The sequence below is a fragment of the Molossus molossus genome, unplaced genomic scaffold (assembly GCF_014108415.1).
Source record: "Molossus molossus isolate mMolMol1 unplaced genomic scaffold, mMolMol1.p scaffold_m16_p_16, whole genome shotgun sequence".
NCBI lineage: Eukaryota > Metazoa > Chordata > Mammalia > Chiroptera > Molossidae > Molossus > Molossus molossus.
In genome coordinates this window covers 25,205,845-25,221,324 of record NW_023425351.1, presented here as the reverse complement: position 1 = coordinate 25,221,324, position 15,480 = coordinate 25,205,845, and the positions used below count along the sequence as shown (strand labels likewise).

Sequence of the window (15,480 nt, the reverse complement as noted above, 5' to 3'; positions counted from 1 at the left end):
TGGCATCCTTTATCCAGATTAAGCCCCCAAATTTAAAAAGCATGAGTGAAAAAAATAAAATAAAGAGAAATATTCTGAAGTCCTACAGCATCTTTCAAGACCAGTTTTTTATTTCTCTTATGCAATCTACCTATTCCCATGTTTATCCCTGAAGATTCACTGAAATAAATTATTGTCTTGATATTTCGAAATTCAAGGAAATGTTGGGCCTGAATGTCTCTTGCCATAGTAAAATAAACAGTGGTTTAACCTATTCAGAATAAAGTGATAACCATCAGGCATACTCTTGTGACTACAAGAATTAATCTTGGGTTGATCTGCAACTCTTAGCTGCTACCTTGGAAAAACTGAATAGTTCTACATTTAAATCTGCTCCCTCAGCTTCTCGAACATGAGAAAAGGGTTTATCAACTGATGAGACTGCAGGTCATCTCATGAGAAAGGCTGTTTACTGCCATTTTTTCAACACTATGTATGTCACCAGGTGCACTGGTCAGTGTTGCTCTCTAGGTGGTTGGGGAGAAGGAGCTCTGATTTGTAGCATTCGCCAAATTTCTGTGGTATAAGTACTCCTTCAATGGCCAACTGCAAGCTACCAAAACAAAGTCACTGAACACAGAGTTAGATGTGTGGTGATACATTATTATTTAGTATTTCCATCACACAGAAATAACAGGTATCAGTAACACCAAAAGCAAAGTTAACAGTAAAATAGAATAAAATAATTAGGAATTGATGCATTTCAAGAATACATTACCTTTGTTTATAATCTATGTACTTATATGTTTCTATAACTTCAATTTTAATAATAGATGTATTTAACAACCACCTTGCAAATTTTTTAAAAATTTAATTACCGGCTCTCTTGAGCTCCTGCAAGCCAACATCAGCACACCAGTGGATATAATGAGTGAGGTCTCTGAGTTCTCACATTCGCATTTATAATGTAAATAGTAGCTCCACACAAGAAGAATATTGTCAGCATATCACAGAAGAAGCATGTGCACTTCAACCCCTGAATTCCTGGTAGAGCAAGGTTTTGCTCTGATGAAGTTCTCAGCAGTATTTGCAATGTGAATGACAGCAATACAGTCTACTTTCTACCTTTTTTTTTTTTTTTTTTTTTTTTGCTTGCTTTCCTTAAACAGACAGTTCATTCAACTTTATTTTAGGAATTCTATTTTCATTAAAATGCAGCTGGAACCACATACTAATGAAACAGCAGGTGTGGCTCATATTTCTTCATTGTAATAAACTTATCAATGTGAAATTGCATAATATATTCTCTTATCCCCAGGTTGGGAGAACCTGTTTATTTAAAACACTTAAAAAGATTATTTCCAGTGACAAAAATTCTGCATGGCAAATCTGATATTACAACTGATCAAATCCTGAGAACAGTACCAGCGCAGGCCACTGAATCAAATGCTGGTGAACAGAACAGTATTGCTAGAGAGTACGCAGCACTGTGCTTCTCAGAAAAGAGGAGTTAATTGGCTTATAAGCATCACTGCTCAAAACAATTTAAATTCTCATGAGTTAAATAATCAAAAGATTCTTGCATTTGAAATTTCAAAGTAAGTGTAATCCAGAATTATTCTACTACTTTCTTTTCAAAATTGTTTTGTTGGAGAAAAGTGTTGTCTGACATCAGGGAGATAAACTGATTAGGACTGACATTCTCCCAGTCCGATATCCCTTCCAACTCCCCCCCTTTTTTTGAGGGAGAGAAAGGAATTCCAGATGATTCCTGTGTCTATAGATGGTGTTACATGACATCCTCAGCACCAGTGCAGTGGGGAAAATCGGGAGGGTCTAGTTTTGTTCAACCTACCCTATGTTAGAACAAAACTGAACATCAAAATAGCATAGCCAAATATCCATATTTATTCATAATTCCCTGTCTTTTTCTCCTCTGCCACAGTTGGCATTAGACATTCTTTAGGCTTTTATTCTCAGTCTCATTATCATTGATTTCTTGCTTTTTGTTTGTTTGTTTCTTATTGATGTTCTGAGGAATCTGATAACACTGTTGAAATGACCCCAAATCTCTCTCTCTCTCTCTCCCTCCCTCCCTTTCTCCCTCTCTCTCACCTGAACTTTACACACATTTTCAGCCTTTGTGAGCACTTCCCCATGGATGTCTCATATCCAACCCACAGCAAATCCTCATTGTCTCCCCAACCTGTTCCTCCTCCTGATTAGCAATTTCTGTCACCTAAATAGAAAGCTCAGAATAACCTAATTTTGCTCTTCATTCTTCATCTCCCTCATCCAGTTACCAAATACATTGTCTCAGCTTCACCAGAATCTCTGCAATGGGCCACTCGCCTCGTGCCCACTGACACAGCCCTGGCAATGCCCCGTCCTTTCATTCCTGGGGATGGAATGGCCCCCTGCTCGGGGCTCTCTGCAGTCCCTAACCTGTCTGCTCCAGGCTCCACACTGCTGCACCTGTTAGCTCTGAAACCAAGTCTGGTCACTCCTTTGTGAGAAGTATCTATCGTCTTCTTACCTCCAGAATCAGCTGGAGACACTAGAGCCAGAGAGTCTTTCAGGTCAGGTGTTCACCCACCTTTCTCATCCTGCCCCACGCCCCAATATATACATCACGACAGTATTGTCCTTCCACATGAGACGGAGCTACTTCCTGAAGAGGTCGCCAGGAACTTCCCACTCCTGTGCCTAGTGCCATACAATATTCCTCAGGGTGGAATCTGCCTCTGTCCCTGTCAGAGTTCTGTGCATTCTGCATGCCCAACACTGACCCCACTTCCCTTGTGAAGCATTCCTAAACACTCCAATGAGAATTTGCCGTCCCTTCCTTCTCAATTCCACACTTAACTGCATTGCTGAGTCTTGCCTGTGTTGTAGCTGTTCATTGTAAAGTTAGACAATACATCACCATAAACCTTCACTCCAGAAACATGGTTCTGTATTTTTAGCCTCTCAAAAACGTTTAAAAAAAAAAAAGCATCCTGTAATGTGGAGAATTACTACAAAGTAATCAATGAAATTAAGATGCAAGGAATCTATGGGTAAATAGAATAAATAAGCCATTAACAATATAATTACCATGGTGTATAATTCCATTTTCTAATAAAGCTTGTCCCAAGTGAACACCTTCTTCAGGCCTGTGAATCTCTCCAATTTCCAACAGCCATGACACAAATTCGCTGCAGCAGAAAGCCAATGAAGAGGTTAAATCGTTATTTTTACCCCCAGGAAGTCTATCTGTGCCATGCATTCATCAAGCAGTTATGAAAGAAGTCTCAAAATAGAAAAGAATATTTTCAGTCTATCTCAGCATACACTTTTCATATACATACAGCTCACAGTTATTTAAATTGGACTCTTCTAGAAAGCCCATGTCCATACATTCAGACCTACCTAAACCATACTTAATACCTACTGACCTTGTTGAGACTTCTAATAAACACAAAGGGGAAATCTCAAAGTAGCTTCAATTATAAGGTTACTATCCACATAAAGAAAAATTGGGCACTAAAGAGTAAACAACAGATCCAAGAATAACTAAAGGACAGAATTAGAGTAATAAGATCTAGATAGATAGAGTAATAGGAGATAAAGTTCTTTTGGTAAATGTTTCAATTACAGTTTACTTTCAGTATTATTCTATATTGGCCTCAGGTGTACAGCGTAGTGGTTAGACAGCCACAGTCACGGGGATGTAAAGCCCAGCAGGGAATGTAGTCAATAACATTGCGCTAACTACGAATGCTGCCAGGTGGGTACTGGTATGTGGGGTGGGGCACTCGGTAAAGAGACAGACTCTTGAATGTGCTGTTCTAGGCACAGAGAACCAGTGGGTCGGAAACTCTAAAACAAAACTCATTCCCAGTGTGGTAGACAGAGTGTGAAGATGTCCTCTTATCCCCTATCAAGAATCCTACCCCTTGGTTTATTTGTTTGTTTGTATTTTTAATTTTTATTTATTTTTTTATCCTCACCCGAGGATGTTTTTGGATTTATCTTCAGATAGAGCGGGAGGAAGAGAGAGAGAGAAACATCAATGTGAGAGAGACACATCAACTGGCTGCCACCCACACGACCCCAACTGGGCCCGGGAACAAATTGCAACCAAGGTACATGCCCTTAGCAGGACCCGAACCCAGGCCTCTCTGGTCCGCAGGCCGATGCTCTGACCACTGAGCCAAACCAGCCAGGGCCACCCCTTGTTTTTTTAATCCCATTCTAATTTAGGCAGTGCTGTCCACGGATTTTGTGTATGTACTTAAAATCCCAAGTCCGCTGACCTTCAAATATGGAAATTATCCCACTGGACTTGACCGGATCACTGGAGCCCTTTGGGGCCTTGGAAGCAGAGACTTTTCTCAGGCTGGTGGCCCAGCAGGAAGTGAGGGAAATGAAAAGCACAGGAAGATTCTGTGTGCTGCTGCTGCCTTGGAAGGCAGGACCCTGTCCCCTGTCCCGAGGAATGCAGGCAGCTTCCAGCAGCAAGAGGCGGAACCGCCTCATAACCCTGAAGGCCCTGGAATGGATTCTTCTGCAGGGTCTCAAGAGCCCCAGCCCAGCCCACACCTTGATTTTGGCCTCATGAAACCCTAAGCAGAAACCCCAGTATTGCTCACCTGGATATGTGATGTACAGACTAATAATAAAAAGGTGCTGCTTCCAGCCACTAGGCACAAGGGCAATTTGTTCTGCAGCAGTAAAACATGAATATGCACCAAAAGACACAGAAAACTTTTACTACACTTTTCTCGAATTTTAAAATTACTTGGTAAATTCATTGAAGTATCTAAACCGCCATCCATAAAGAAGACTCTGCACAGCTCCATCAGAACGGCCTACCACACAGCTGCCAGGCTGCAAAAGGCCACAGGGGATTCTCTCTCATCTTTCACACTTCAGGAGGGGTGAGGAGCCGGGCATCGCAGATAAGATAAGAAGGATAGTGTTTTGCAACACTTAGGAGACAGAGCATCAGCTCCAGAGTAAATCTATTTTAAGGCCATGTAGTATCATTAAAAGAACACTCACTACAGAGACATTTTGCAATAAAAATTTTATGATGCATATGCTATAAAAATCTAACATTTGACACTTTACATAAACTAATGAATGTATTTTAGAATGGTTTTATTTTTGCACAGAGTCCAGAGAAGCAGAGCTATGGAATGTGTGGAGAAATTACTTTTCCATTTATTTCAAAACCAAAAGGAACACGTACAGCCCAAGTCAAATAGCCAAGGAATATGGAATTCTGAATACGACGTCTAGTCTAACAAGCATGTTTGAAGGCAGAAGAAGTTGTTAAAGTGCTTTTTATTCTTCTATTAAATAAGCACCATCCAAGAGAAAGAAAATGAAAGGTGGAATTAGTAGAACAGTTCAGGTTGTGTTCTTTGCAATAAGACAACCTGGATTCAGATCTTGTTTCTGCTTTCCAATAATGGTGACATTGGATTAGTATATTTAGCTCTCTGAACCTGAGCTGTTTTTTTCCCTCGGTAACATAGAAATAATAGCAACCTCACAGTGCTGTCACAAGAGGAAAGGAGCTGAAATGTCAGGAACCCAGCCCAGCGCCTGGCACACTGGGAACACATTAAATGTCAAAAGATCGACAAGTGCATTGAAATGGCTGGTATGTAGCTAAATCAAGATTTTACATTCTGATTGACAGCACCAGATTCTTCCTTGTGTCAAATTCAAATGAGGGAAAGAGCACATTTTAAGTACTGCTATAAATTAGGATTAGAGAGAGAGAGAGAGAGAGAGAGAGAGGAAGGCTGTAATTAATATAACAGAAATTCACTTCACCAGGCAATTTGATCATAGGTTCCTAACGGGGCCGGTCATGTGGACACAGGGAGCGTCCCTGTGGAAAGGGCCACAGGTAACATAGTTAACACTTACTGAGCCTCCTTTGTCTCAGGCGCCCTGGGGAATGTTTTGCAAATCATGGCAACTAACCAGCACCAGAGCCACAGGAGACCCTTTTCACAAAACCCATCCTCCTTCAGTAAGGACAAGTCTGACCCTGGCTGACGTTCCGGCTCTGCTTACCAAGGGCCCTGATGGAGGCGGGTGTCCAGCTGCGGCAGTGGGCAGCACTGCTCACGGTAAAAAGGACGCCAATGGCTAAAGTGACACTCAAAATACCTGATGAAAACCCCAAACTTGAAGTGACTGTCTTGTCAGCAGACATGCCCCTGCCGGGGCCGTGGAAGTTATGCGCACGAGGTAGTTAACAGAAATAGTGTCTTCTTTGCACTCTGGGGCTTCTAAGCCAAGGTGGGCTCACGTTTGCTCTCTCTCTTGCGGGAGAGCCATCGGTGGAGGGGCTGTGGACACTGGCAACACCAGCCTGCTGGCAGCCGTCGGGCCTGCGTGGGGACCATGCCCACTGGAGAAGAGACTCCACGCTGCACCCCCTGCAAGCACGCAGTTTCCTGACCTATATTCTTCCAATGGCGCTGGGGGGCGCTGTGGCCCACAGTGATTTCGGATATCTCTACAGCTAATGAATGAGTAAGGCATTCTGGTAGATATTACAGGTAAACACTATGATAATCTCCACTCGTAAGGAGGAAAGAGAAATTTAACTTTTCCAGATGTCAGCCAGTAGCAGGGCCAGCTCTGCATGGAGACGGTCTGAGTGTGACTCTGGGCTTCGAACCACTATTCCAGTCTACTTTTATAGAACTGACTTTAACATTCACTAGCTGTGTGCACTTGGGCATGTTAAATTCCCTGATCCCACTTTGTGAATCTTTATAAAATGTAAGCATGAATCTGAGGATTAGAAATAGCGTACAGAGAGACTCCGCTTGCCTTCCCACAGGTACCTGAGGCACTGCCCTTCCCTTTGGCCCAGCCTGCAGCACCCAGCAGGGATTCCCACATGCAGCTGCTTGCGAACACCCAAGGACACACGCAGCCCATCTATGCTGCACACCCAGGAGACCTCCCTGTTGTTGCTCTGTGCCTGCCCCTGGCATGGCCCACTTTTTCAGACTCTTCATCTATCTATAGCCCTTCCTCCTGAGCCCAACTGTCAAAATTCTAAATTAACTGGTAGCTTAGACTGTTTCTTCAGTTCTCTTCAGTTCTCCAGCCTTCTCTGACATCGGGCCCCAAACTCACATCTTTCCCAGACTGTCACCTACAGGCAAACCTGCGTACCTGCCCTGCCTCTGCTTTGCCCTTGGAACACAGTGTGTCAGAAATTACTAAAGTCATGAATGAATGAATAATGCCTTAAGTTTCGTAGTCATGGTCCCCAGGTCTACTCCCATTCTCTCATCTCACAATGGTCTAGAAAATGCTCACAGTAAGGACATATTCCAAAATGCTTAGGAGAATAATTTTTAAAGAAAAACAAACAAATGAAAGAAAACAAATGCATGAGATACTGGAAATATAAAAAAATATATACATATATGCACCCAGACTACCAACCCTACCTTCCAAGAAAGCATTTAGGAAACGTAGTCAGTTTTCTTTTTCTGTCTTTGATCAGATTTCCTTGTCTGCACATCATTTTATAGAGTTTCTCACCCTGTTCGGAGATCATTACCCAGGTGTCTTGCTCCATTCCTAATTTTAAACCTATCAAAAATAAAACAAAGGACAGGTAACTGAAAAAGTGTCTTCATTCACTCATGCCTTCATTAAACAACCTTTTATTGTGTGTCTCCATGTGCTAGGGCTGTGGCTACAGCGCTCTGGACCACAGGGGCCTGGCTTTCAGGAAGCTCATGGGGTACAGGGAGACACGGAGGCAAGATGGCCAGGGCCACCTGGCACATGTTGAAGCTGTGCTCCAAAGGCACATGGTTTGGCCAGTGGAGGAAGAGCAGCTATATCCCACACGCTATGGACCCTTTGTCAGGACTCGGTCAGCACAGGTGGACAGCGTGGCCCCAGAGACAGCCTTAGAGAAAAAATTGTCATACAATAGAACACATTCAAAGTAGCGCCCTTATCTGAAAAGTGTTCAGAAAGGCTTCTCAGGAGGGCCCTGTTTGAGTGCACAGGTACGAGTACGGCTGGGATTTGCAGAGAGAGAGAGTCATGAGAGCTAACTGAGGTTAGCACAGACAGCGAGCCCTGGGTTTCAGTGATGTGCTGGTGGGTTAGGCAGGGTCCTTGCTCAACTGCAGTTCAAGATCCTTCATTCGTTAGGTGCTAGGGAAACGTCTGTTTTAACCAGAGAGGAAGAAGTCAGGGTAGTGCAGGAAAGGAAGTTTTGTTGGTTTAGAAACTAAACTCAGAGGACAAGCTGAAAGGGGGGAAGGTTTACAAAGAGAGAGACCATTAGGATGAAACTGAAAAAGTTCAGGCAAGTTCAAGCCCTTACAGACAATAATGGAAACAGAGATGAAAAGCATCTAGGAGGTGGTATTGGAAGGACACACCACCAGGTTACTTGTAGGTGTGAAGGCAAGAGAAGAAATTAGGGTGCCTTTCAGGTTTTTGATGTGACACCTAAATGGGGGTAGGAAGGCTTGGTGGGCAACGGGTGTCAGGTGAGGAGGAGCCCAGCTTGAGCAGGCTGACCTTGGGCATTCAGGTGGAGTCCAGGGGTCAGTAGACTACGTAAGTATGAAGCTCAGGAGAGAAAACAAGGCTAGACATCAAGACTGAGAACTTGGCGTTGTAGAAGTGGAAGTTGATCTGGTGGGAATAGATGACCCAGGCAAGGACTCTAGTTTGGAGGAGACCAGTGCAAAGCGGGAATCCTGGGAACACTGACACTCAATCGTAGGACTTTCATGAAGAACTGTTGCAGAAGAAATACTTGAATCATTTTAGTTTCCTAGTTACAAAATTTCTTGCTGACATTTTATATTTTTCAATGCAGGAGCCATTAACATTTGTCAGTAATAGTGAATAAAAATTCATTAAGATTTGAGCCTATTAACATACACAGATTTATAGAATGTGCTTTCTTTCTTTCCTTCATTCTTTCTCCCCCTCCACCTTTTTGGGGGGGTCTTGGGCTTACCTACATGCATAGCCATTCTGAAAAAATTAAGGGTCAATTTGCTCAAAAATTCAATTCATTTTTAAATAATTTGTTATATTTGAATTAATTGCTAGATTTAACTAAACAGGAGTCTGTTATGAATTCATAATCTTTGTCTTAAAAATTTCTATCTGATTCTTTGTCCAACATCAATCAAAGGAGTAAGGATTTGAAAATGCTTTGGAAATTCTTACTGCAACTGTGTGCGATGGACATTTTAATCGAGGTAAAAAATGTGTACATTCTCCAACGGAAAGCAGCTGAAGGTCCAAAGGGCTCTTTGTGTTCTAAAGTTTTATCATCAATGAGACCTTTTATTCCTAGATGTCTGGGGAAAGGAATATATACTATATTTATTATCAATTATTTGATAAAGAAACTAGTAGTTACACAAGCATTTCTATTTCCTAGCTGATTTACAGAAACATGGTTATTTGCAGACAAACTCCACACAACTGAATATTGCCAGACCAAGTACCTCCCACAAATCTGCTAAAAACATGAAACAAATTTGAGCTAGGCCATCTCATGTGAACAAGCTGCTTATTGAGTTATATTACATTATATTCAATGTAATACAATTGCAACATTTTTAGAAAGTTAATATATATCCAAAGTGCTTTATTCTATAATTAGGACACTAACATATTTGGCCTAGGAATTTTCAGGGTGCTATTAAATATATAAAGAACAATTGTTGGAGGCCTACAATGCCACATGTTCTTGAAGCTTGGCTCTTAAAGGAAACCTCTGTGATGATGCTTTAGAAAAGGCAAGAATAAACTGCAAAGAAAATGGAACAGATTGTAAAACAAGTGAAACTGTTTGCTGTAGACAAACTATCTGTGTGCCCCCAAAATTCATATGTTGAAACCTAATCCCCAGTGAGAGGGCATGAGGAGGTGGGGCCTTAGGGAAGTGGTGGGGTCATGAGGGTGGAGCTCTCATGAATGTGATTAGTGCCCTTATAAAAGAGACCCGGGGCCATCCCTCTGGCTCCCTCCGCCTTGGGAGGTCAGCGGGAAGGCCTGTGAGAGGAAGTGGTCCGTCAGCAAGCACAGAACCGGCAGGAGTCGTGATCTTGGGCTTCCCAGCCTCCAGAAGAGAGAGAAATAAATGTCCTGCTATTCACAAGCCACCGAGCCTGGGGCAGATTGTCACCGCAGCCTGAACAGACTAAGACACTATTTAAAAGACACTGCCAGTCACAATACAATATTTTGCTAACTGCATAAGGTTTTTCTTTTATTTTAGTAAGTAACAATATTGCAAGCTTTCAAAAAGTATTTCAGCATGGGGCTTACATCACACAGAAAATTCAAGTGAACATTATATACTTTTTTACTTTCTCATAACTTTTGCCCATTATCTGCTTTTCTACTAAGTTAGAATCTTCACAGAGTATAATAGTGCCCACTTCATACACTCACTTTTTCGTCTTTCTCTTTCTTTCAAAATAGCTTCTAACCATTCATGTTTCTCTTCAGGCGTTTTTGCCATGCACACAAACCATTTGTTCTTTGCTGTGTTATGTATCTTCCATCCATTAACCACAATGTGTCCACTGCTATGGAAGTCAGCTGGAAATTAATGGGCAAAAGTGAATGAACGAATGTGACATATACTATTACATCAATGCAATCATTCAAGTCACAAAAGTTCCCAAACCATGGAATTCTTCAAAATACCTTTGCTCTATGTGCGTGTTGAAGAACAAAAAATAAAACGTTAATAAAATGTTTGCATGTGGAATGTAGTCAGTGCTCAATAATGGAACAGTTCTAACATCACCCTCACAGGCTCTCCCTCCCTACGTCTGACCCACACACCGAGGACAGCATGTTATGCTCGTCCCTCCAAAGGCCTTGGATTCTTACACGTCTTCATCCACTGCCCCAGGTTCCCATCAGCACAGTAACCATAGCAATCATACAACATTCACTTAGACTACCAGGCAGGTGGTACAAATGCTGACAACCACACCATCTGAGGAAAAGGACGGAAGTGAGACCAGGGAAGAAAACGCAGAGAGTACTGAGGCAAGAAGGGAGAGGGGGTGCCCAGGGGCGACAGGGCCAGTGAAGGACAGCATGGAGGCTTGAGTGTGCCTTCCCTATCTCATTTCCTCCCACCTCAAGCAACTGTGGGCTTTGGGGTGTTCTCTTAAGCATTCGGGTTACTGAAGCAAGAGAGCTGTTCACATTGTTGATGGGTAGCAGTTCTACGTGCCAGTAAACAATCTCCTTAGAAAGCCTTAAAATGAGTTACTGCCACCTTAGAAAAACTAACATGCACACGCGGTCAAGGAAAAATATCCTGCTAGGTCCCACATGTGATCACGGGAGTATCTGTCACTGGACCGTAGTCTGCAGCACAGAAAGGGGTTTGAAATGTGGGATCTCTCCCCATTCTGCTGTCTGACAGCTCCCCACCTCCATCCCACCATGCACCACTGAAGAGCATCTCCACAGCGTGACTGGGCTCAGGCACCTCCAGAACTTGTCCCCTGCATGTTTTTTTCCCTTGCCTGCGGCAACCACAGGTCACTCTTTTAAGTACTGGACAGTTTGTTAGGATGCTTACAATGAGAAAACCTGTGTTCCAGACAGATTATAAACATTCTTCTCCCCTTTGAGACCCAAGGATGACAACAAACGTTATGTGGGAGGGGGGGAGCTGATCTGTGCCCCAATCTCATGTTTCAGTGGCATGTTACAAAGACATTTCTCTCTGTGGAAATAAATATCACTTACCAACAATTAATATATTTCATAATATCTTGTCTTTTTTCTTAGAAGCATACCTTTGAAATTCTAATTAAAATCTTTAGAAAAAGAATGATTCAATTTACTAAGCTTTCATATTATAGACAACTTTTTTTCAAACAGTAAATAATAATTTATCTCCACTTTGTTTTACTTAATGTTTGTGACTAAACACAATTTCATGAACTTACTGAACTTACTGATAAAAGTCCATACCCTCAAATGTACAGAGCAGAATTTACTATCTTTGTGAAATAAAGAACTTAAAATAAGCACTTAAAATTGTACGAACCACCTCCATCCACAACTTTCCCATATAAGCAAATTGACAATCGGTTTATATTAATGACAGTTGTATAGCTAAAATAAATCTAGGGTTTGCTATATTCTACATTAAATATATTATAGGAACACAATGTCACATGTGTACTTATAACATATAGCATAACTTATAGTAAGTCAATCCATTCATTGAATATTTTCTGCATTCTCTCTAGACTAGAAATTATGAATGCGTAGGATACTCCTACTCAACTATTTCCTTGTATCTGTGTTTAATATTAATGTGTTTCAGCCAAAAATAACTTTTCATTTTGACAACAGTCTTCCCCTCCCTTTCGCGTTTTTCCTCTGACTGCTCTACCTAACAACGTATTTCTAAGCTCTAATGCACCTCATGTGCATTTCTAAGCTCTAATGCACCTCATGTGAATTATTCAAGTGAGAAATCTGTCTTATGAGGGAGTTCCCCATTGGCCTTTCATTTTAAATCTACTAATCTCTCACCTGTGCCATCATCCACGTTCTCCACTTCCATCACCTCTGTGTTGATCCGGCCACGAAAAAGATACCGATGTCCATCTGTAGACGCCTTGCTATTCTTCAACCGTCTTAAAAGGAAGGAGATCACAAAATCATTATTACTCTTCTTAATGCAAGACAATGTTGAAGCTATATAGTTTAATCAAATCTTTGAAAAAGATACCGATTCAATGAATGATATCAAATGTTAGGCTCTTGGTATTTTTTACTTGTGTCCTCCCATTCATAACAGTGCTGGTGGGTTACAAGATGTGACTTACTTCTACTTTTTTAAATAAAGTGAAGTTCTAGGCTCAAGACAACATACAGGAAGGAGGGTAAACATGTGCTGTAGCTCAATATAGGTCATCAAAGGTGCCCGATCACACTCTGACAGACACTAACAGTTGGTTAAAATTTCATTTGATTTCTTTCACCTTCATTTCTCATTTTTCAGTAAGTGGCCGGTGATTCCCATTTTTTTCAATCTCTGGTAAAATTCAGTTAGTTCTTATGATTCTTTTTCAAAGAAATTGACTCTGCTGGAGGTTCTGAAGCATTATCCAGGTGAATATATTTTCCCTATAGTTTTTATGATATGATAACTCTATGCTTGTTGACTAAGTCTCTTAAAACATTTATAATCATTCATAAAGGTCTTATTTATTTTAAAAATAGTCTAAGTCATTCCAAAACTTTGTATATAGTGGGTCTAGTATTGGCTTTTATCTTTAAAAGCATGTAATAACACAAAGTAAAAATAATCCAGGTCTACAGATGAACACTTGTAATAATGAATTAGGTTATTGTGTGTGTTTATAGTTGAATCACTGAACATTCAGGAGAGATTGTTTTAAAAACTGGGTCTTTTCAATTAAATTTAAAAGAAAAGATTGAAAGGAGTGATTTGAGAGGATTAAAGAATACCTAGTCACTCAAGAGATTTCAATTGACCTAAACTCTTCAAGTTGACTTATTGATGCAAGTCTGCCTAACAATTTAAAATGCTGAGATAATTATTCACTTATTGTGCAATACAGAAACACCGAGCAAAAGGTAAGCTGTCACTGTACACCAACACCAGTGTTCCCTCTCCTCTTCTCCTCTGGCGTTAGACACCTGCCATGGAGTGGGAGGAACGGGGGCAGGGAGGGAGCACAGGTGTCTTCACCATCCCTGACTTCCTTCTTGGGAAAACAGTATGTATCCCTACTTACCTGTCTAAACCCTCATCAAAACTTATCATCCTTTATCACTAGTAAAGAAAACTAACTAAACTGATTAATTCATCTGAATGTCTGTCAGCCCCAGGCCTTCACGATTTTGCACTCTCTTTGTGAAAGCAGCCTCTAAATGCATCTTTGTTAATAACCTTAAATAAATAGTGTACACTAGGGATTGGAGCCAGGTAACTATGAAAGTTGGCATCACTGGAGGCAAAAGATATAGAATGCAGAATCGACTAAATGCAGGTACCTGCATATTCTCTCAGGTAGGAAATTGTATTATGGTGTGTTGCAAAAAAAAAATTTCTTATAAATTGATACATCATACTTAAAACCAATCACGTGCCCTGGCCAGTTTGGCTCAGTGGTTAGAGCGTCGGCCTGCGGTCCGGAGAGACCCGGGTTCGGTTCCCGCTAAGGGCACGTACTTCGGCTGCAGTTTGTCCCCGGCCCTGGTTGGTCGTGCGGGTGGCAGCCACTCGATGTGTCCCTTCACGTCGATGTTTCTCTCTCTCTCTCTCCCTCCCACTCTATCTGTATAAAAAATGGAAAAATATCCTCGGGTGAGAATTAAAAAAAAAAAAAAAAACCAATCACGTTTTGAAAAGCTTAATATAACTGATGACAGTTTTAGTCACGGACATGGAATCTGTCATTGGGACCTATTTTCCAAATTATTGATTTTCTTTATGATCTTGCTATTAACTCCATACAGGCTTTTTATATTTCTCTTGACCTGCAGATGATAACAGTCAATATGAAATTCTAGTAAGCGTCTGATTAGCAGTGTAACACTTTCTTCAAATCTTTGTAACAGATCTTTGGTTCCCTCAGAAAATGGCTCATTGAATTTTAAATATTAAAAAATCCATGGTTTGACAATAATTTGACTCTACACTGTAACTCTTAGTATTTGAATAGCTCAAGTCTATGAGTTCCTTCCTAAGTATGTGTCTCAAAGGTCACCAGGGTGCATGTACAGGAATGCTCACAATAATAGAAAAACTGGAAAGTACCCTCAAGTCCATGAACAGGAGAATTAATAAATCATAATTAATTAAATTGTTTAATGGATATGCAGCAGTTAAGATGAATAAACTATTGCTACACACATAGATATATAGTTTTAAAAGGATAGTATATACAAAATATAAGTTGCAGACAATTAAATACATAACGATACCATCTCATATACAAAGCTCATAAACAACCTGATATCTGGTATTGTGATCCCACCTACTTTGTCCTTCTTTTTCAAGATTGCTATTATGCAGCTGTAAGAAAAAAGATCTCTTTTTTTTTTTTTTTTTTATCCTCACCTGAGGACATCCTTCCATTTTTTGTTCAGATAGAGCAGGAGGGAGAGAGAGGAAGAGAGAGAAAAAGAAACATCGTTGTGAAGGGACACATCGAGTGGCTGCCACCCGCACGACCAACCAGGGCCGGGGACAAACTGCAACCGAGGTAGATGCCCTTAGCGGGAACCGAACCCGGGTCTCTCTGTACCGCAGGCCGACACTCCAACCGCTGAGCCAAACCGGCCAGGGCAGAAAAAAGATCTCTTATCCTTTGAGACGACATGAAGGGACCTGGAAAGTATTATCCTAAGTGAAATAAGCCAAGCAGAAAAAGACAAATACCACATGATCTTACTTATATATGGTATATA

General features: G+C 41.1%; 1 protein-coding gene across 1 annotated transcript in view; it reads right to left on the bottom strand.

Annotated features, from left to right (window-relative positions):
* The window catches only part of PREX2 (phosphatidylinositol-3,4,5-trisphosphate dependent Rac exchange factor 2), a 238,748-nt gene that overhangs the window by 136,459 nt on the left and 86,809 nt on the right, over positions 1-15,480 (bottom strand). The window contains exons 8-11 of the mRNA XM_036263944.1: positions 12,571-12,674; positions 10,450-10,599; positions 7,455-7,599; positions 3,076-3,176 (exon numbers count right to left, since the gene is read on the bottom strand). Of these exons, the coding sequence (XP_036119837.1) occupies positions 3,076-3,176; positions 7,455-7,599; positions 10,450-10,599; positions 12,571-12,674 (500 nt within the window). The remainder of the gene's footprint in view (positions 1-3,075; positions 3,177-7,454; positions 7,600-10,449; positions 10,600-12,570; positions 12,675-15,480) is intronic.